General features: G+C 50.0%; 1 protein-coding gene across 2 annotated transcripts; it reads right to left on the bottom strand.

Moving 5' to 3' along the window:
- Window positions 1-365: 365 nt before the first annotated feature.
- ZFTRAF1 (zinc finger TRAF-type and ring finger containing 1) lies at window positions 366-22,650 on the bottom strand. 2 transcript variants are annotated; one of them, XM_078617692.1, is made up of 5 exons: window positions 20,545-22,650; window positions 7,092-7,330; window positions 4,948-5,079; window positions 2,970-3,181; window positions 366-2,583 (listed from the first exon to the last, which is right to left on the bottom strand). In XM_078617692.1, exons 1-5 carry the CDS (start codon window positions 20,791-20,793, stop codon window positions 2,192-2,194), a joined length of 1,224 nt encoding a protein of 407 aa, XP_078473818.1. In that variant the 5' UTR covers window positions 20,794-22,650; the 3' UTR covers window positions 366-2,191. The 2 variants fall into 2 exon arrangements, with proteins under 2 accessions (XP_078473818.1, XP_078473819.1); XM_078617693.1 differs by lacking the exon at window positions 4,948-5,079 and having other exon boundaries at window positions 20,545-21,512.

Raw genomic sequence — 22,650 nt, 5'->3', positions numbered from 1 at the left:
GTCCAGCGTAGATCTTACATCGTCTAGATGTACATAGCGCGCCTTATTTCACTCTCTACAAATCTCGCAATAACTTTGTGACCGCGGTCAGGGCCGTCCATAGCGGGAGTATCACATCTGACAGTGACGTCAAAGCACGCGGGATCCCCCCCCCCCAAGCGCGGGGCCCGGGGCAGTCACCCCGATTCGCCATGCCTCCCTAGGGACGGCTCTTGACCGCCAGTGTCCTGTGACTGCCGCCACCCCTGCCGCCAGCCTTGGGCTGTGGTCGACCAATCGGCAGGGCTGGTTGGCTCAATGGGCCTTAACCAGCCGAAAACAAGTTTGCGTGAAGATATTCTCACAAAAACGACAATGCCACTGGATCGCTCTCTATTTTTTTTAATTGTATTTCATGGTGGGGGGGGGGGGGGTTCCATTGTAAATTAGACCTTCAAATGTTTGGCACGGAGTACACAACTAGTTAGGTGTCAATATGTACTCGTGAAAAACTGGAATATAGCATGTTGTCATTATTATTCTTCACCACTATACATCGTAAAGTAAACCTACTACGCTCGTTACAGTGACCCAAACCGAGGCATGCCAAGCGAGGGTTCCATACACAACAACAAAGCATAAGGGGGCGAAGGAGACGTCGAAACGTCACGAACTGATGAAGTTAAATCCAAAGAAAAACAAAGATAGCCACGTAAGCTTAAAAAGTTTAGCAGGGAAATTAGCGGGTTTGATCTGTTGCATAGCTAACAATGACAAAGTATTACACACACAGAAAAAAACTCCGCTAAATCTCTGACCAAAGTACTTAAAATAAAAAAAATACATAACCACGTAAAAACAGCAGAGGTTCTCAAACTCCAGTCGTTACGCAAGCGCTTTATTTTTGTAAATCGACAATTTGAATTAAATAATATTTAAGCATGGAAAAATATTTTTTGGGGGGGGTAGGGGGGGGAAGAGTAATGCTTGAGGATTCTGGGTAAAAACGAATGTTTTCGTAATCGTGTTTTGAGTGGAGGAAAATGACCAGAGTGCCCATGCACAAAACATGAATTGCAGCAGCCTATTTGCTGTACTACCACCCTGGTGCCTCGTTCGCGGTTCACCACAAAGCAGCTGCACCGCAGCCTAAGGACTGGAGTTGAAGAACCTGCAGCTTAGCGCATCGATACTCGTCCGTCACGTCACACACAGCTCGAGATTTCACTTGAAATTCTACATCTTAGTCCCAAACGAGCGGTATGTGTGTCCACGCGCAGTTCGCCGGATGTGCAGTTGGGTGGTTTATGCCTCGACCGTTCGCACGGCCATCGTCCGTCATGAAAAATACACAGGTCACAGATGAAATGGGGCAAACGACATCTACAACTCTTCTTGTTGAACCGTTTGGATGCGAGCATTTGACGCGTTAATGTGCAGTTAGAATATTTAATTATGCCAACCGTGATGACGGTAAAGCGGACCTCGCATGCCATGCAACACGCTAGCTCGCCACCCGCCCCCCTCATCATGCCGTCCCTCCTCCCCTCCCTTGGGCTTCCCTCTCTCCCCGACGACTGTTCAGAATAAAACAAAATTAAACCCTGCAGAAAAGATTTGCGATCAGCGGCGGCGCCGTTTAAATCAGTAGATGTAACTCGGATATGATTTTTTGTTTCGAAATTTCCTGCCCACCGCTCATCCTGTGGTTTTTAACGTTTCTCTTTTCCTCCGCGTGCCCCCCCGGCTGAGCGAGCACTCGCAACGTCCCGCCCCGCATCTGGACAGCGCAGACGTAACAAACACTTTTGTTTACATTAACGGGTCGAGCTACGGCCGCCTGCAACATCCAGCCTTCACGGACAGGTACTCCCCCAGTGGTCATCCCACGCGGAGGAGGGACCGGAGAGCGATGAGAAATCTTCCCCGATGTTGACGTTGGCTGCCGACGGAGGGCGAGAGCCACCACACACTCCGTTTCAGCGGCGGGAGGGCACTTTGCGTCGCGGACATCTCATTTTGCTTTCTCCCAAGACGCCGTATTTACTTGCCGTGAACACAACTCGTATTTTACTTAACGTGCCCGTGCATTCGCCGGCTCTCGCCGCTTTATCGCTCCAGTTATTCACGTGTTTTTAATCTCGCCCTCTTCGCCCCCTTCCCTCCATCCTCGTCTTCTCCACCCTCCTGCTCCTCCCCGGCCGTCGCCCTACTACTTCTGCACGTGGAACATGAAGAGGCGCAGGTTGATGTTCTTGGCGGCGAGCAGCTTGTTGCACTCGACGGCGGAGACGATGGGCAGGGGCAGGTACTCGGTCTCGTTGCCCTCGTTGGTGAAGGTGAAGTAGTGCACGACGGGGGTGACGCGGGCGTCGTCGTACGGCCCGCGCAGCAGCAGGAAGGCGCACTCCATGGGCGAGCTCAGCTTGCTCTTGAGGTTCAGCTGGAAGGAGAGCGCTCGCTTGCACGACAGATTGGGGTTGCGCTCCGAGTCGTTGACGCGCCCCTTCAGCACCCACGTCTGGTTGAGGATGTTGAAGCGCGGCGTCTCGTAGTACAGCCTCGTGATGAAGTCGTCCGTCCGGTAGGGTCGGAACTGAACCTCTGCGAGGGAGGGGAGGGATGCGAAGGGGTGGGAGGGAGAATGCAACGAGCCAGCAGTGTTTGCTGAATGGTGTGCGCACACCGAATCAAGGCAGACCACCACCGGCATCTGTGAAGGCTTCGTCTGGCAATTGAGTAGCTATGTTTAGACAGCTGATTTTGGTGATTCTTGCAACCGTGATGTAACAATACTTTTTTTTTAAGTCAAGAAAAAAAGGGGGAAGGGAGGGATGGGAGGCAGAGATGGACAAGAGCTTGGTCATGACGGAGGAAGGGAGGGAGGGAGTACAGTGTGGTGACGACAATAAAGATCTGCACACAAGCTAATAACGGGACGACCTCCAAGTCAAGGAGCGAGCGGTGCGCGTGGATCGGAGCAACGTTACCGGTGTATCCGATCTTCTCCAGGCTCAGCAGGGTGAAGATGTCATTGAAGAGCTGCATCTCCTTCTTGTGGTTCTGGTCCATTTCGTCGAGCACACCCATGAGCTCGGAGCCGGTCTTCTTGGGGTGGCAGCACTCGGCCTCGTGAGCGCTGATCTCGTGGAAAGGGCCCTGCCACGGGCACCCGATGCGCTGGTACCGACAGTTCGTCAGCCTGGGCACAGAGGGGGGGGGGCACGGGGGTGAGCCAATCCTGTGCCTCGGTGTCACGTGTCACGTACAGCCCCGATAGTCCTTTCCACTGTTGGATGATTGTTGCTGCTGTTGGTGTAAGGTGATAGCACAGTGCGCTTTCAAATGTTCTATTTTTTCGTGACACCCCACTAATTTAGCTGTGTGAAAACAAATGGAGTTTGTTTTTACTTCTAATCGGTACAGGCGGGGGCTTAAAATAAGTTTTATGCGATTTCTCTATCAGCATCCTGGCACGAGCCGGAGTAGCCTTTCAGATCTCTCACGGCTTTAGTGTCCATGTCGGAGAACGGCTCACGGAAGCGAATATTGCCGAGCGATCGCTCAAGAGCCCTTCAAGCGACCTCTGGGTACACACAGCGAAGTGGCAGCACTTCCCCATCCACTCTGCGTACGAGAGTGAAGATCGTCACGTGACGGTCAAACCGATTTTTTTGTTTTCAGAGTTGGAATGTAACCAAATTGAAAGTGCAGAACCAAATATTTCAGAACCAAATATTTCAGCTGATGGTTACGTCGGCGACCAGGCTGATGCCATCGACTCACGAGACTCGAAAACCCTCGGCGGTTAAACCGCAGGCCACCGCCCGGATTCGAACCCAGGTTTTAGCGGTGCCAGCTCAGCGCTGTGACCTCTGACCCCCTGACCCACCCGGCCATGGCTAAACCTGTAGCGGTGTTCCACGCAACAGACCTCCCACTGGGCTGTGCTCGGGTGACAGGAATCGATGCAGCCCATCGGAACAACATCTCCAATTGTTTGTGCCCCAGCCGAGTTAGGGCATTGGTGGGCACAGTAAACTAAAACTAAACTTTTTTTTAATTTTCCACTGAGCTCTCTAGCTCTTTTTCAGAAGCGACCTGGTCACTATGATAACGCAACGAAGCGGCTTATTACGTGTAAATGTATCGCAGCTAAATATTCTAAACGCACGTTTCTAAATGTGGAGGGGAAAACCAGAGGACCCGGACAAAAATCCACGCGGCCACGGGGAGAACGTGCAAACTCCAAATATACATGCATCATATTGTCGGGATCGAACCCACGACCTCCTACATCTCGCCACCGTGGCGCCCCTTGCTATAAACACGATGGCCCGGGTTCAATCCCTCGGCCACGGTTGTTCCGAGTGGCGAGTGGCATCCGAATCGGGTCGTGGGTCCCCAACGATCTTAGCCAACCGGCGCTGACCAGTGTGGTCAAAACTAAAGTGTGGTAACACAACATCCGTGCGTAATAGAGGTTTTTGGGTGAGATCGCGTTATTTATAAATGTGTCGTAACCCTCCACCACCCGACACGGCCAAACAGTAAAACACGTGTCACGTTTACAAAGGACAAAATAATTCACTTCTTTAGCCCACCGGTGTGCTGAAGAGCAAATCAGCCCAATGAACCTGGATGTACTTACCAGCGAAACGTCGTACTACTCAAATTTTAAATGATGTTGATTTGCTCTTCAACACACCGGTGGGCTAAAGAAGTGAATTATTTTGTCCTTTGTAAACGTGACACATGTTTTACTGTTTGGCCGTGTCGGGTGGTGGAGGGTTACGACACATTTATAAATAACGCGATCTGACCCAATAACCTTTATTATGAATAATATTGGTCGCGAAAGCCTACGTGTTAAACTGACAACATCCGTGACCGACGCTGCGTGTGGGGGCCCCTCATCCAGCAGTGGGTTCACAAAGGGTTCTACACGATCCATTTCCTCATTATTACCATATTTGGGATGGTGCTGCGGCGTAACGGTTAGCACACTGGACTTGCAATCCAGAGGTCGACGGTTCGATTCGATCTCCTGGCACGGCGGTTGAAACAATGGGCAAGTCTCTTAAATCCCCCCCGCAGCCTCTGTCCACCCGTAAATAAGAAAAAAAATGGTTACACCAGAGTTAGTGGATGAGCACGTGGCGGGGGCAAAGTGCGGGTATACTCTCGCCTCCTCCAAGGCGTCTGACCAGCATGGAACGTGTTGCCAATTACCCTCCAAGGAGGGGGCTCTCGCTCGCTCTCTCTCTCTCCTAGAGCTCCCTCTAGTGGAGACCCCTTCCCGCAAGGCAGTGGCGTGAGCGAGCAATTGCAGGGCCATCCCCCCACTCCCCCTCGCCGTGGGGATTATTTGGTCAGCGGACGGGTGGTGAAGGCAGCGAGCAGAGTCGCGTGTGAGCAAAGTGCAGAACAACAATGGGGGTTTGCTGCGGTGCCCCCTACCGCCCACGACGGGACAGCCCCGTGCACGCGCCGCCAGGCTCGCGTCCCGCTTAGCTTCCGAGATCTGATGAGAGCCGGGAGCACTCTGGGCGATTTGGTCATTATGCGGGGATGAATATAACCCTTTGCCTTTTCAAACTGGAGCCATAGCTGCCCAGCGAACACCACTCTCAAGGCAGTGGGTTCCAGTGGTTGGGCAGAGTCAGATTTAGCTTTGTGTCAGTTCTTGCATGTGCCCGTACAGGCCGTGGATGGCACTGCTATGCACGAACAGCACAGTGTTGAAGGTTTCTCACATCGTACCCATTCATCAGTAGACCTACTACTTGCACAGGTCTACTGATTAGAAACGACCAGTCAGTTGTCAAAAGGACAGGTGAAATGCACCACCCTGGCGGGTCGCGCGACTGACGCTCGTTGCAGAGGTTGGCGGTTTGAGCCCCACAGCCGCCCTGGTTAACTACTGCGGGTGCATTAACTGTGGGTGGCCGTTAAAAGATCCCGTGTCGTAATTCGGAAATGAGTAAGCAACGCACATCTCTTAAAATGACCGGCTCTGCCGTGGGACGTTTGTGGAATTTCCACCAGCGGCTCCGGAACACCGCCGCAGTTGGGTGCCGTCACCCAATGGCTCGTTTGAGCAAATCTGACTTTTTTAAAAAGTGTTTTGTGTTTCCAGGCCAGCCACCGCAGGCGGTGGAGGGGCCAGGGCTTAGCCGTTCGCCAGTTTGCGTTCAAACACAGCCCACGGTGTAAAGCAACTCAACGCTTCTGTCCACCAAGGTCACCACGAGCGGAGCGCACACTGGACTCGCTCTGTGCCATGTGCTTCTGCTCCTGGCATTGTAAACAAGATTTAGTGAAATGAGATTTACTTTTTTTTTATTTTTAAATGAACAAATTCAACCCCAACCAAATAAACATTTCAGCCACCCCGAAGAACATTTTCCCCTGCAGCCTATGCCAGCTATGGTAGCTACACAATCAAGATAACGATCCCCCAAATAGCCGACAAATGCTGTTGAGGCAAGTGCTGTTAGCAAGCACCTAAGAAGACGAGCACGAGGGGATGTTGTGGCCTTCGCTATGCCTGGCCGCCTTTGTCTCCCCAGTACTGGTGTTTACATACCACACCAGATGCTCTTTACATCCGAGTCGACCTAAGACCGGTCCAGATAGAAATATAATCACACCCTGGTCGCCAGGGTTCGTAGCGCAGTGTGCCAACCACTCCACTACCACTCACCAAACAGACAAACACTCACACACGCATGCACATACCACACCACACTCTCACACAAAGATCCCCCGTATAGCCTTACCATAATTTTGGGGCAAGTGCTGTTAGCGAGCACCTATGAAGGCTGGCAAGGCACACGAGGGGGTGGATGGCCAGCACCATGCCCGGCCACCTTTGTCTCCCTAGTGGCGATGATTACGCATCGCACCAGGTACTCATTTGAGGCCGAGTCGACCTAGGGGAGGTCCAGGACCGGTTCAGATAATCCGTCACCGGTTTTGGTGGCCGTGAGCGAGAATCGGCCGGGTTCGTAGAGGGGCGCGGCGCGCTAGACCGCTACACCACCGCTCCTCACACCGCACCGACACACACACACGCGCATCACACCCCACGCACACACACACACACGTACCGGTCCTGGCAGAGCTCCTTCTGGTGGTGCTCCAGGCAGGAGCGGGGGAACTGGTGGAGGCAGAAGCCGCACTCGGCCGGCAGCTCGCTCACCGCCTTCTCCACCGCCAGGTTGCGGCAGCACAGGCTCTTGCTGATCTCGCAGCGGCAGTTGGGGCACGTGGCCTGCTCCTCCTTGAGCCGCGCGTCGGCCAGCAGGTGGATGAAGCAGCCGGCGCACATCAGGTGTCCGTTGGAGCACTGTCGGGCAGGCAGGGGGGGGGGAGGGAGACACGGGGAGGAGGGCGGTGGAGGGGATGGGGTTGCACGTTGCTGTACCGTCAATTCGACAGCGCTGCCACCGTCGTCATCGTCGTCGGCGCAGACGCTGCCCGAGCGTCATGGCGACACAGGAAGAAGTCGACGGTTCGATCGCCCGGCGCGGCAAGTTAAATAGCGGTGCAAGGTTCTTAAATTCTCCCCCGCCCCCCCCCCCCCCCACACTGATCTCTCGCGTCTGTCCACCGGGCAAAGTGTGAGTGGGTGCACCACAGTGGATGGAATCGGCCGGTCGTGTGTGACGGGGTCATCAAGTGTGGGTACCGTGCCCACAGGGTGCAAGAGGTTAAAATATCTTCTAGAGGGGTCTCTCGCATTGGAGGCCCCTCCGCCAACAGTGGTGTGGGCGAGAAATTGCAGGGCTGCACCTTTACCTTTGACATTTTTACCGTTGCTACCAAAATTGAATCGTCTCGCTGCTCAAATAAGCGGACAAGCGGCGCTCATTCCTGTTGACGGCCCTGGGTCAGTTGCGGGCATTCCAAATTACTATGGCAGGGACAAGGCCATCCATAAGCCGCTGACTGCTGTCGATTTCCCACAAAGCGGTTGTTGTTGTTATCTTATCGAGGGATGGTGGGTGGTGGGGTGCTGAGTTTGCCCGTAAGCCAGGGGTCTGAACCAACAGCGGTGCAGCTGCGAGTTGCGTGCCCTTAACACCCGGCGCCGCGCCACACGTGGCAACCGAACAAAAGCGTTTTCTGGAATAATTGCAGGCCGGGTGATGCGATGCCACGCTTCTCAGTGCTCCATGGCTGTCGCCTGCAAAACAGAACAAGCATGAAATGGACACACGCTGCAACTCGGCCGTCGCCCTCGCGCGACTACAAGCAAGGCGTCCAATTGACCAATCGTTTGATCGAATGGATCGAAGGATGGACTCCGGGTCTTGGCGAATCCATCCTCAATTCCGGCTGCCTCCACGCCTGCCAAACCGACGGACACGTGCGCCGCGCCGAACCAGACCACACGCTCTGGTACTCCTCGCCTCGAGAGTAGCGGAGAAAGTTCAGCCCGGGGATGAAAAAATCTGAACGTGGCAGCCGCTCTCGGCTTCCAATCCTCAGCCCCTGAATGCTCTTTATCTAATGAGGCCACAGCCGGCGTGTGCAGTTGCGGTAAGGTCCAGAGAGGCAGGCCAAGACTGCCCAACCACCAAACCGTAGGTTTACAAGAGGCGGTGCAGGTAAAAGTGTGTTTCTGGAATTACTTGCTCCCGCCGGTGCTGTAAATACGTACGTTGAACGTCTTTCGAACCGTACGTGGCCAACCATGCGAATCGGAAGTGCTGAAGTGAGCTCAGGAGAGCTCTTATGAAGGGGTACTTTGGCCTACTCTTCCACGGTGGCCAGACGTCTTGTAAGAGGTGGCAGTACCCCACAGTGCGGCGTATACAAACGGCCAAAAACCGTCGTCACGTGCGACGTTGTGTCAGCTCGCAAAGTGCAACGGTCCGGACACTCTCCGACGTGTTTGTGGATCGTGGCCGCGTATTTTTCCCCGCGCGACGTCCGACGTTTCGCACCCAATGCCGGCAGCTTCTCCAGAAAATCTCAAATGTAGTTCCCGCAGCTCCCGGCAGTCGAAGCGAAACGTCGGGGACACGGTGCCCGGAACAGAAAACACACGCCGCGACGCAAGAGACGCATCGGAGAGCGACGGCCTGCGCAGGCGTAGCCTGGGAGCACTTTCGCACGAGCCCTGCCAGAGACGGCGCGGCGAGCGACGACGCTGAAACCGAATCGCGTATCGACGACGCGTCGGGTCACACCGCACGGAACGCGTCCGTGTACACAGTCTACGCTTTCACAGCGAGTTATTGTTCCCCGCAAGACCGCACCCAGGCTGCCGGCCAGATAGACAGATAAATAAAACGTGGTGAAATAGTCTCACGCGCCGTCTCACCCGATTGAGTTCGGTCCAATTTGTTTTCGCCCGTTTACAGCGCAGTGTTTCTCCCACACAGCAGTACGGGAAGGCGTCAAAAGGTCATTGTTTATGTAACTGCGGTGCCACCACAAACCGCCCTGATCCAGTAAAGGTCAGTAAACGTTTATTCTCGCGGTGGCAATTCGGTGGCGAATCAGAACACTTGGCTCTGTCTGCACACAATGCAGGAGTGTAACAGGGAAAGGTTCCAGGAAATGTCACAAGCGTCGACTGCATAAGTACCACAATTCCGTGCTGCATTTCGACAGCACGAGTATTACGAGGGGGGCAGAGAGTTCCACAAATTAGGCGACCCTCTCAGGACCTCATTTCTCACAATCATCCGAATACAGCAAATTCACACGGGGTCTCGTTTTTTTCAAGTACCCGTAAGATTCATCTTCTTGATTCTTTCGGTAAAGTCACGTAGAAGGGAAATAATAAAATAATAAAAATAAAACATAATAAAATACAATTCTCTTTGTGAGAATTGCATTTTATTATGTTTTATTTTTATTATTTTCTCATTGTGAGAATTGTATTTTAATATGTTTTATTTTTATTATTTTATTATTTCCCTTCTACGTGACTTTACCGAAAGAACCAAGAAGATGAATCCCTGCGGTCACGAAAGCTTTAAATCGAAACCCGTAAGATTAATTTGTTTTCTTCTTCAAAGTCTTATTTGCGGGGGGGGGGGGGAACGTACACACACACACAGAGATAAGAACCAGAATGAAGCATCACCATCCCAGCGTGGGCGAGTTAGTTCCTCTGCGCACGTCCGACACCGCAATATTTTATGGATATTCGTCCCTTATCAAGAGGTACGGACAAAATTCGACATCAATTATGCCCCATGTAAAAAAGCTACTTCATACGTACACCGATATTTACCTGCGACATTAAACGCGCACAAAACGCACCTCGGCAATCCCACAACCTGCTCGCAGGCAGCTCTGCAACACGATCGGAGGGAATTGGGCGTTTCTTTGGTTTGTTTCGGGAAACGTAAAACTGCCTTCCAGAAACTCGATCTGACCGTGTGACAATGTGGCAGGATGCCGTGACTCGCCATCAGAAGGTCCCCAACACACGCGGAGGCATCGGGTGTCGACTCGGCCGAGCTGACGAAATAGGTTCTCCCGTGCGAGCGGGCAACGACGGCGGTTTCTCCGTGGCGAATGTCATCCCCAAGGGCTTCGGTCAATTCACCGCCGGTGCAAAACTTCATTAACTCCTAACGCGAATAGCTGCCAAGATCACTCGTTTCCCATTGCACGGAGCACTCTTCAAAGTGTCCTTTCGCCAAGTGAGGCTCGGTGTGACGACCGCCTTTTTTTATTACTATTTTACTATTTTTATCTTAACAGGTAAGGCCCACGGAACTATTAAGCTCTTTTTCACAGGCGACCGGGCAATCACAAATGACAGCTCAATGAAGTGGCTTATCACGTGGACATTTATAGCAGTTAAATACTCTAAACGCACGTCGATTCTGAAAAGTGGAAGGAAAAAACGGAGGGACCGGAGAAAAGTCCACGTGACCACGTGGAGAGAGACACGCAAACTCCAAATATACAGCAGCAGGCGTCAGGGTCAGGATCGAACCCACGATCTCCTGCGTACCAGGCGAGGTAGCTAACATCTCCTAGCCACCGCGGCGCGTTGACGACGCTGCGGAGATGCACCACGACGCGAGCTGTCAATCACGCGAGTCGGGCAGACGAACCGTCGACTTTATGGAACGCACTGCCCTATGGGGGGATTCGTCGCATGGCTCTCCGTGAACGACTCGTCGTCCCGTCGGGCGCTCCGCTACCCGACGGGGAATGTCCTCGTCGATGGCCGCAGTTTCCGTCTGCAAGGCGCTTGACATCTTGACGAATCGACTTTCTGCTTGGCGTGCGAAAACACTCGAATTCGCTGCGAAAGTGTCGCTGCCAAGGCCACTCGGCAGCGTTAACCGTCCCCTTCGCGTGCCCATTTGCTGCCCCGCGCATGATGGATGACGGGTCAAGCTGGGGTCACTGACCGCGGAGGAAACAAACTTTGAAGCGTGGTCTATTTAGTTGCAAATGAGTCCGCGGTATCTTTTATTTTTAGAAGTCGTGGAGTTTTGCAATGGTGCTAAATTTACTTCGAAAGGTGGACATTCCACAACAGCCTCAGGGCTGCCGATGGGCATTTATGGAATTTGAAGGAACTATTTTTTTTATGTACCGCGTAAAACTGCTTACGTCGAGTTGAAAATCAAACGCAAAGCACGTGCACAACCATACCATATTCACCCGGCTCCACGTCACCCCGGTTGGCATTCGAGGAAATAATCAACACGCGAAACGACGAGTCGGATAAGTTCATCACTTGGCTAACCGTTGTCATCCGACTGCTCTGTTTTTGCCAATTACTTGGGCCCACTTAAAATTGGTAGCTTCCCAGATACCTGCCTCCTGAAGGTAGGAAACCCCCACGCGCCCACGGCCAGCGCGACGCGGCTGACGATGCCTACGAAGTCGTTGGCAAGCCCCGCCCATCACCTCCCGGCCAGCGGCACACGCGGCACTGGTTGTCCCAACTATTTTCATGCCATACGACGAGCCGAAAAATGTAAACGTGACCATCGGAAAAGTGACCGATAACTTGAATAATCAGAGAGCCCAGCTGGTGCTATTGTGACATTTGGAGTTGTGGTCAAAATAAGAGGACAAAATGAGCCCTGAAACATGTTTGTGGTGGCTCAACAACTTGGCATCATCACCGTACTGTATTTGGAGACCAACGAGCGTTGAGAATGTCGTAACGAGGTTACAATTTATAATGTATCCACGTACATGATCGTTATTATACAATAAATAACTGCCCTTGGTCAATCTGCTGTTGGATGATGGCCTCCCTATACCTTGGTAGTCATAAGGACTGTTTAGACCATACTTCACCATGTTGGTCAGTGCAGGTTAGCAGGGGGAGGGGGTGGGGCCAGAACCAGTTCAGACATCACTCGCCACCCAACTCAGCTGTGGTAAGGAATTCAAACTTTGCCGGGTTCATGGCGAAGCGTGCTACCGACATCGCCAAAAACACCGCACGGTGAACGTGAATCGAACACACAACCGAATATCACCGTACATTACGACAATCCTTACTTCTGCAATTCTCAACATTAACATATTGTGCCCGTTAATGTCAGGTGATGCTTAGCCGTGAGCGGGGAAGCGAATTCAGATCGTCAAGATACGCACCACCCACAGCGGTGCTCCAAATAAATATATAATATGTGCTTGACATTTCAAAAGTATGCTTCAGGGCCCGTTTTTTAACTGCCACTGTAATAATAGATAAGACCATGAATGAAATGTTTTAAATTAAACTGGGGCATATGACCCGGACGATAAACAATTTACGTAGAGGTATATATATAAACCTACAAAAAAAGTTCTGCACTGGTCACAAAAAAAGTGTAACTCGGCCACAAGATATTATTTTAGAATGGCATAAAAATGAAACCATGTATGCACTTAGGCTGTATTACTACTATGAGCCAAGAATGTCTGTTTGTGTGTAACGCACGTGACGTCACTCCACATGCCGCACCCCCCTCATTAATATTCATGAGCGGGTGGATTTTTACACTCTCGCAGAAGGTCGAGCGGAAATAATTTTTCTTCGCAAATTCGCTTTAAGTTTGACGTTTCTTTATTGAAAGTGAATCTAATAAATAATTCTACGCAGTAACAAAGTGGATTTGGTGTCTTTATTTATTTCTTCAGCACATGAGACAAAGTCTAATTTATGCTTCCACATTATGGTAAAATAGAAATTTCTCGGTGATTTTACAGATATTGTATCGAATTCCAATTTATTTCAACCCCAGCGACCGAAAGCAGAAGAGAATAAAGTATCAGAGCAGTGAAGTGAAGTGTTTTATGACGTACTCTTGTGCATGATTCACCGCCTTTAAATTTACACAAAACACAATTATACTCTGCTCAATTTTTTCGTAAATATTACAGCTTCCGTCCTAGGACGGGCAAACAAGCGAGTTATTAATAATATAATCAACGTAAAGTGAGCCACAAATTAAATTATGTAGATGTTTAAGTACACTCGCAGTCACAAATGACACTAACACATGAAATTCGAGGATTGTTGTGGAGGTCATGGAAGTGGTTGAGTCACGCTTCAGGACGTCACTCACCACTGGTGGTGGCTGTGGTCTGGAATCGAACTCAGAACGCCGGGTTCATAGTGCAGTGTGCGCTAACCTCTTTGCACCCGTTCGACCCGTTCAATACTTTAAAGCAGTGGTTCTTAACCTGGGGTGCACGCTGCATCCCCTGGGGTTGCCGAGCCATGGCCAGATTTTTTTTAAAGGTAAATCATCGAAAGACAAATTAAGCACGGTCACGTAAATACAACTACTTTGTTTCATCAAACCTATATATTTATTAATATTATAACATTTTTAACGATTGAGAAATAAAGGGGTGGAAGGCTGCAGTAAAGGTTATAAGAACCACCGCCTTAAAGGGTTATCTTGCATACATCATTAGCGTATGACAACACATGACTATACTTGGGTTGTTCTTGCCAAAATAAACTACAAATTAGCAAACAATGTTTGCGAAAACAAATGTCACCGACATGAAAAAAATTATTTATTTCCCCCTTTGCAACACATTTACAAAAACAACGACACCTCGTTTGTGTGGAATGGTGAGGTTTGGTGCCCAAAAGCACGCCCAATATGGAGGCAGTGAAAGACCACAGCTTTTGAGAGTCAAGGGAGAGCAACGTTCCACACATTCTGAGCATTCCCACGCAGCCAGCTGTCGCCCCCGGCACCGTCGTCGTTCAAGTTGCAACTTTGTCAGACCCGAGGGCATCTCCCATCGCGGTGTGACTTGCGGAAGAGGAACATTGGCGGTGGTTAGTTTTTTTTGTCTCATCAAACGAACAAAAATATGCATTTCCACTGGCGTACGCTTTTGCGGTTGAGCTGTATATGTCTGATGTGCTTTCGGGTTGGACCGCGCTTTGCGAGGCGTGGTGTCCAACGTTTCGCTCCACATGCCGCGAGCTTCTTCGAGAAGTGAATTCAGTTGCGAGGAGTGACGTGTCGGGGCATTGTGCCGAACAACACGCCAGTGTATAACCTGAAAACATGTCGCCGAGCAAAATGCACTCCCAACGTCAATTCAACAACAGCAGGCAGCGAGATGTATTGTGACATAATATAGTTTTTTGGGTCAGATCGCGTTATTTATAAATGTGTCGTAACCCTCCACCACTCGACACGGTCAAACAGTAAAAAAAGTGTCACGTTTTTCAAAGGACAAAATAATTCACTTATTTAGCCCACCGGTGTGCTGAAGAGAGTATCAACAGCATTTAGAAATTTGAGTAGTCCGACGTTTCGCTGATAATTACCATCAGCTTCATCGGGCAAGAATGGTGAAGCTCTCCTGTTGCTCCCGGTCTTAAATAGAGCAGCATCAGGGTGACGTCATCATTTAATTCAATTCAATCTGGTGCAGTGATTCGAGGAAAAGAGGGGGAGGGTATTGTAATTATATAGATTGGTAATCATTCAATTGTGTCGGGTGGTGGAGGGTTACGACACATTTATAAATAACGCGATCTGACCCAAAAACCTATATTATGAATAATATTGGTCGCGAAAGCCTGCTACGTGTTGTATTGTGACACTACGCTTAAGCCAATGGCGGACGTTTACCAAGTTGGATTCAAAGCTGCACGACGGCTTAAGAGGCCGAAAGCAAAACAACCAAGAGCAGTTTCATCAAGGTCACGGTGGACATTTACTCATTTCGAGATCTCCACATGCACAGCTGTTATTATGCTCAGCAACGACCCCTCCCGTTCGTGGAGATGGAGCGTGGCTATATATAGGGCACGCTTCAGATTCCACATTACGGGTTGCAGGCACACGTAGGGTGATTATTCATTCACCCAACATGTGCAGCAGCGTGCGGAGGCCAATTCATTCTGTCACGGATTATCCCGCCGCTACTCGCTTTACTCGTTTCACAAACACGTGGACACGGCTCACATGGCGGGGGGTGGCGGGCTCGAGAAGATTTCTTTGGTTGCATAAACATTGCAAATATGATGTAACGCACACATTGCTAGCTGGAAATAACCTTCTCCTGCAGCCAGCAGGGCTCAGGGTTGTACTATTTGGTATACCAATGTTGTGGGAATTACATGCACTAATCTTGTTTTGTTAAAAATTTCCATCATGCCGCATTATAAAAAAAATGTAACGATCGTCCCTATTACCAACTCTTTCCACTCACGATGAATATAACTATCAGCCGAACAAAATACGCATATTGTACGCCGATTTTGGGCCAGCCCTTATTTATCTCCAGCCCTTGGATTCCATTCCAGTCCAATGAATGTTGTACGCCACTCACAGTGTGTGGCCATTCCTGATTGAGAAAACATCGAAGAGTGGACCCAAACAGAGCCCGCAGCACCGGAGTCCTGCGATGTTATGCCACGGTAAAAGGATGGGGCAACGATCATCATGGTGCCCGCGCCATTCATACAGCACCAAGGCGAGCACAAAGGGGCAATGTTTTACAGACACTGTCTTCAAGTACCGATGTTGCGATGTGTTTTCTTTATCGATTAGGTCATTTGTGGGCAAATTTTGTCATTTGCCAAACTCGGACCAGCAGGGCCCACACAGTCCAACTTGGAATTTCAATCAATTTCATGAGCTCGTAAGTTGGACAGCGGAGCATTACCCACAGCTGTTGATTGGCCAACGCGGAACAGATTTCACTGCATGTGGCCCATAACCCCCCTATACTTCAAATCATTATCAAGGCTGTACAAGAGCTGTTAATGAATGTAGAACAGCACGTTTGCTTCATGCAAGAGGCAAGCCCAAGACGCAGAGCCTGGGTGTATTGCTACTAGGGAAGAGCCGATGGAAAGTGGCTCCCAGGAGCAGTCACGGTCTTGTTGCCAGCCTCAGAAACGACGGAGGACTTCTCAATGCAGCTTCTTCTCCTGTTCAGGATGCCAGCTCAAGGTCTTCTTCATCCAATCATCTGAAACGCGTCCACAACCCACTTCTCGTTTTGCCACTGGCCTCAATTTATACAAAAACCCACGACCAATAAAACAAAATGGGGATTTGGTCAGTGGGAAGCCATGGAAATTTTGCATCATGATCGGAAGGCACAGGCAACTGATATATACGAGAATTGACAACCATGTCAATCCACTGCTGGATGGCCTCCACACACCATGTTTGTCGCGTTTGACCATACTTCACCAAGCTGGTCAGTGTGGCCCAGGAGCAGTCAGATATCACTCGCCACTGACGGTAGCCATGGGTTGGGAATCAAACTCAAGTTGCCAGGGTCGTGGCCTGGAGCAAATGGCGTTTGGCGAGTCAACCTTTGAAAAATGGCGAGTAACTTCCTGAAATGTAACCGTTAACTAAACTGATTAGATGAGGGCAGGTTTTTTGTGTTCTGTCCTTTCTTTAAAGGTATTGTTCTCGGCAAGGTGTGGGAAACAGCAGTGTTTTTTTCCGACTAAGCCAAGCAAGTGCTTATGTCGCTATCAACCGTCTTGCTGTGAGCAATGGGTGACTATGACGGGGTTTCAGTAAGAGTGTAAATTGGCGATGTATTTCATGCAACCTGCAGTCTGCCACCGAGCCAGGGTTCACTTTACCTCTGCTCTAGCGAGTGGCGCTGCAATTTAGTATGCTGTGCGTGTATCTGGCGCGTGTGTGCATCGGTGCTGCTGCACTGCTCCAACGGGCAGTTATACAGCAATAGCTGCATATAAGCCAGACCAGGATATGGTTGCCTCCCCTGACGTGTACACACACACACAAAAACCAAGCAGGTCAAACCATTGGAAGACGAATATCTCACGAAACCCAAAGCGGGCTGAAATTACAATACATGCAAGCGCATTGTCTGGAGTTATCTCACAACTGATCATAAAGACCCCGGGGAACGGATAATGTCCCACGAAGCTGTCCCAGGACAGCTACCGTATCAAAAGGTTGGCAAACCCTCGACCTCGTGCGGCGGGGGTTAATATTAGCGGGTTGGCACCTGCCACTCGGCGACTTCGACGCTCAATGATTGCATGGCACGCTACGATAGGGCCCATGCTCAGCCAAGTCTGTATTTGTGCACTGCCCCAACCGGACCGTCCGTGGCTGGCGCTTTGCTACGAAGTGGTTTAAACTGGTCCGTGGCATTTTGTCATTGCACATCACCACCACCACCACCACAATCACTACCCAACCAACCACAGCGAGGCTTGTGGAAGTCACGTGAACTGGCGTAGAGCCATTCTGATTTTGTTGTTGTTGTTTGGAGTGGCTCGGAAGCGTATCCTGCCTGCCATTTGGGGGATGGTGCTTGTGCTATTACAGACGCATGCATACATACATACAACACACGTGTAAAGTGCGGGCAGTTAACAGGAACAATGCATGGCATACCAATGATAACACTGTACTCTTTATTATATTTAAAACAATAATAATGGTACATTTAATTAAAGATGAAAAACAATACACAATGACTCCTTTTTCCATTGGTACAGCACTGCAGGTGTGTGCAAAACCAGCGTATGTCATACGAACAACACCCATGCAACCACCGACCGATATAGGATGTACATAATAAGGTACATTATCAACAACACAAAGTCGTAGCATATCCAATACGTGAAATTCACGCGTGTGAGCAACAGTGGAGTGGGAACGTGCGGATAGGTTGTGCCAATGTGTTTCAAATATATTTATCTCGGGCGTTATGCATCCCAAACTTCAAGGTCAGACCGAAACAAATTACAGCAATATTTGCAACGTGGCCACAAGTACAGTACTGCAATGTTGTGTGTGTGTGTGCGTTCGAGACCACATTAACCCATTTAAAGAGACAACCACGTAGCATTTCGTGACCCAGAGGTTAGATTGTGTTCTGCTAAGTTTTTACCGGGATCTACAATGCAGCAATTGTCAGGGTGGGGAGGGAAAAAGAAACAAAGAGAGACATTGCCATCTTACAAAACGCACGCGTAATTATTATAAAGACACAAATTTGTTCATTGTGGAACGTGTGGGGGGTGGCAATTCGATGACAATGGCAAGTGACGTTGTTGAATCAGAAATCACATTCGCCACGTACATACAGACACGTTGTAACAATGCGCATTCGGCGAGTTTAAAGGCGGCACTTCTGGGCATGACCGACGCATAATTTGTGTTGCGTGAATATTCACGACGCGTGCGCGCATCAGCGGGGGCATTATCACCACCACCACACCATTACCATCATCGCGACACCAGCAGCAGAAGGGCATTTGCTGATGCAGCCCGTGCATTACGATTCCATACCTGTCAACCCCCTGTATCAGTGCCCTACCTTATTACAGAACAATCCAGACCTTACTGGTCACCACGTGCCCCGTATACATCTCAACGTTCATCCGACAAAGTCCCATCACGAGGGAGAAACGCAAACAGAGAGAATAAAAAAAAATTGCTCGATGTCCACGTACAAGAACACGGGCTAAACCGTATGGGTTGACAGGTACGCGATTCAAGGCAGTGCTTTGCTCTGCTTTCAATGTCAAACAGAGTTGTCGCACAGTGCCATCAAAACCACCCCACACCCACCACTCCCGTATGAACAATCGAGGCAATGGGAAGGTGGGTCGTGGTCTCACAGCTCCCGTGACCCACCGACAGTGTCGTGATGAAGACAAAACGCCGGAATGCTCGTTTCAGCCTTTATTCAGCTACCGGGCGGGGTTTTATTTGATTTTTGTGCGATCGTAATGGCTGGCCTCCTCCTCCTCCCCTTCTGTGTTGTCAACTCAACACCTTGACATATATATAACATATATGACCCAACGCTGCACACACACACACACGTCGCATGATGCATACATATCGCGTATTCTAAACACACACGCGCACTCTATTGTGCACAACACACAAGGTGTATCCACTCAACATTGCAGACGGACAATGTGATAATGCCCTCTGTATGCAGTGCACGTGTGAACAGGGAGTCTAGAAAGGTGTTTTTTTATCTGCTGCATCATGTGTGGGTGATGTTTAAACAGACAGGCAGACATCATACAAAATACTTTTTTTCGACGGCCTATAGTATATTGGAAGTATGCTGGTGGCAATGATGATAGTGGTTATAAATAGGCATGGCTGTGGTGATAGTGGTTATGATCGCGGTAATGGCGATGTAGATGGAACATTACTACCGCTACATGAATATAAATACCTCCCCCCACATAGCCATAAGCAGACTTTAGGGGCAAGTGCTGTTAGCAAGCACCTATGAAGGCACAACCACTATTATTACCAACACCACCACTTTAATCACAACTACCACCATCACCACCACCAATACCACATCACGACTGCCATGATCATCACCACTACCACCGTTATTACCACCACTACCACCATCATCTTCCACCAATATGGCCATCATCACGACCGTTATAACCACTATCATAACCACCAGCATATTACTATGAATACCACCACCAACGGGTACCACAAAGACGCAATAATCGCCAACACGACCCTCATTACCATAACTACCAAACATTATCACCTTCAACATAGCACCAACACCATATTCAACATCACCATCAAGTCGCTGTCACCATCAACAACAACCGTACGACCTCCAACACACCACAATCATTAACCACAATTAATAGCACCACCATCATCATCACCTGCAAGTCAACATCATCAGCAATATCTTGGAAAAAAAATTATCACCACCAGCAAGTCAACATCATCATCAGCAGCAACACCATCTTGGAAAAAAATCATCACCACGATCATCATCATCACGTCCACATCATCATTAACAGCACCATCTTGGAAAGAAAAAACAACATCACCACGACCACCACCATCATCATCCTCACCAACCAGTCAACATCATCAGCAGCAGCACCATTTTGGGAAAAATCATCACCACGATCATCATCATCACTTCCACATCATCATTAGCAGCACCATCTTGGAAAGAAAAAACATCACCACGACCACCACCATCATCCTCACCAACCAGTCAACATCATTATAAGCACCATTTTGGAAGAAAAAAAATCACCACCACGACCATCATCATCACAAAGGCGTGCGGGCGACCTGCCTGGAAGATGGAGGCCTTGGGCAGGTCGAGACACACAGTGCAGCACAGCACGGAGTACAGCCTCTCCTCCAGCTTGTTGCTGTTCGCGCCTCCAGCACCGCCACCACCGCCGCCGCCTCCACTGCCGCCCTGTCGGCCCGGCTCGTCCAGGCGGGCCCGCTTCTTCACGGGCTCCTCCGCAGGGGCCACCCCGGGCGAGCCGGGCCCGGCCTCGGCCTCGGCGTCCCTCGCTTCAGCCTGAGCCATCATCGCTGCCCCCCCACCGCGGGTGACTGGGCTCCCCCCTTGCCTGCCTGCCTCCTCCTCCTCTTGATTCCACCGTCTCTCCCTCGATTCCCTTGCCTGCCTGCCTGCCCCCTTGACTCTCTCTCTCTGCCTCCCTGTGTCTCCCTGTGTCTCCTTGCCTGCCCCCTTGACTCTCTCTCTCTCTGCCTCCCTGTGTCTCCTTGTGTCTCCTTGCCTGCCTGCCCCCTTGACTCTCTCTGTCTCCCTGTGTCTCCCTGTATGCCTGCCTGCCCCCTTGACTCTCTCTCTCTCTGCCTCCCTGTGTCTCCTTGTGTCTCCTTGCCTGCCTGCCCCCTTGACTCTCTCTGTCTCCCTGTGTCTCCCTGTATGCCTGCCTGCCCCCTTGACTCTCTCTCTCTCTGCCTCCCTGTGTCTCCTTGTGTCTCCTTGCCTGCCTGCCCCCTTGACTCTCTCTGTCTCCCTGTGTCTCCCTGTATGCCTGCCTGCCCCCTTGACTCTCTCTCTCTCTGCCTCCCTGTGTCTCCTTGTGTCTCCTTGCCTGCCTGCCCCCTTGACTCTCTCTGTCTCCCTGTGTCTCCCTGTATGCCTGCCTGCCCCCTTGACTCTCTCTCTCTGCCTCCCTGTGTCTCCTTGCCTGCCTGCCTGCCTGCCCCCTTGACTCTCTCTGCCTCCCTGTGTCTCCTTGTGTCTCCTTGCCTGCCTGTCTCCTTGTTTGTCTGTCTCTGTCTATCTTCCTGTCCGTCTCCCTGTCTCCCTGTCCCAGTATATCCCGTCTCACCGTCTCCCTGTCTGTCTCTTGTTATCTTTGTCTGCCTATCTCCCTGCCTGTCTCCCTGTCTGTCTGTCCCCTTGTCCTCCCCCTGTCTCTTTGTTTCCTTATCCCCCTGGAGATTCTGCACCAGACGCACTGTGTGTGTGGTGTACAAGCTGTACTGGTTTCTCCTGTAGTCTGTAGAACAATGTTGTAAAGAATGTGTGTGTTCTATATACGTGTATGTAGTGTGCGTGGAGTCAATACTCTTATGTTCTGTGTACTACAATATTACTTGCATATCGCCTATAAAGTATATTGTATTAGTATTGTATATACTGGACTGCACTCTACGTACAGTCTATGCACTGTGTATAAACTGTGTATACAGTCTGTTATATAACCTGCATGTCTGTGTCTATTCTAAGTGATGTACGTACAGCACTAATCTATGTATTGCTATACTGTGTGCTTTGTTCTCTATCGAAAACTACCAATTATTTATAGTTTAAATGCATGTGCTCGATACCGATCGTTGTACTGTCTATTCTATGTGCTGTGCTTGCTGATGTTTTATTCTATTTATGATTATTGTTACTGTACGGTGTTATCCTTAATGTTAATTACAGGAATGCATTGTTAGCTAAAGTTATGCGTTTAACAGCACTGGAGCTGCGATGTCCAGCACCATGTACAACCGAAATTTGACGCCGATGTATTTATATTTTTGAGCAAATGTTATTCTCCCCCGTCAATATGTATCGGTTACTACCGTTATTATTTATATTTATGACTCGTTTGTATTCAAGTGATCTTCGACTGCACTGTTTTGTGTGCGCGTGTGAGACACTAAAACCTCCACCTCACAACCAAAACCCCCCTTCTTCTTCCCGGCCTATTGAGACTCAAGTTTTTACGATGCCCTCCCCTGCTGAGCTACGGCTAAATTGATAGACATGTTTAGAAGCGGAACGTGTACTTTATATCGGTGAGTGTTATTAGTAGTAGCAGTAAATAAGAGGTTTGTTGCGATGATGATGATGAGGGCTCCTGTGTTGACGTTTGTTCGCTTAATCTGCAGTGACGCAACAAGTGGGCGACACGGGGGG

This window comes from Lampetra planeri, chromosome 54 (assembly GCF_965212315.1).
Source record: "Lampetra planeri chromosome 54, kcLamPlan1.2.h2, whole genome shotgun sequence".
In the NCBI taxonomy this organism is placed as follows: domain Eukaryota; kingdom Metazoa; phylum Chordata; class Hyperoartia; order Petromyzontiformes; family Petromyzontidae; genus Lampetra; species Lampetra planeri.
The sequence above is the reverse complement of the archived record's forward strand: the minus strand, read 5'-3'. Positions and strand labels throughout refer to the sequence as shown.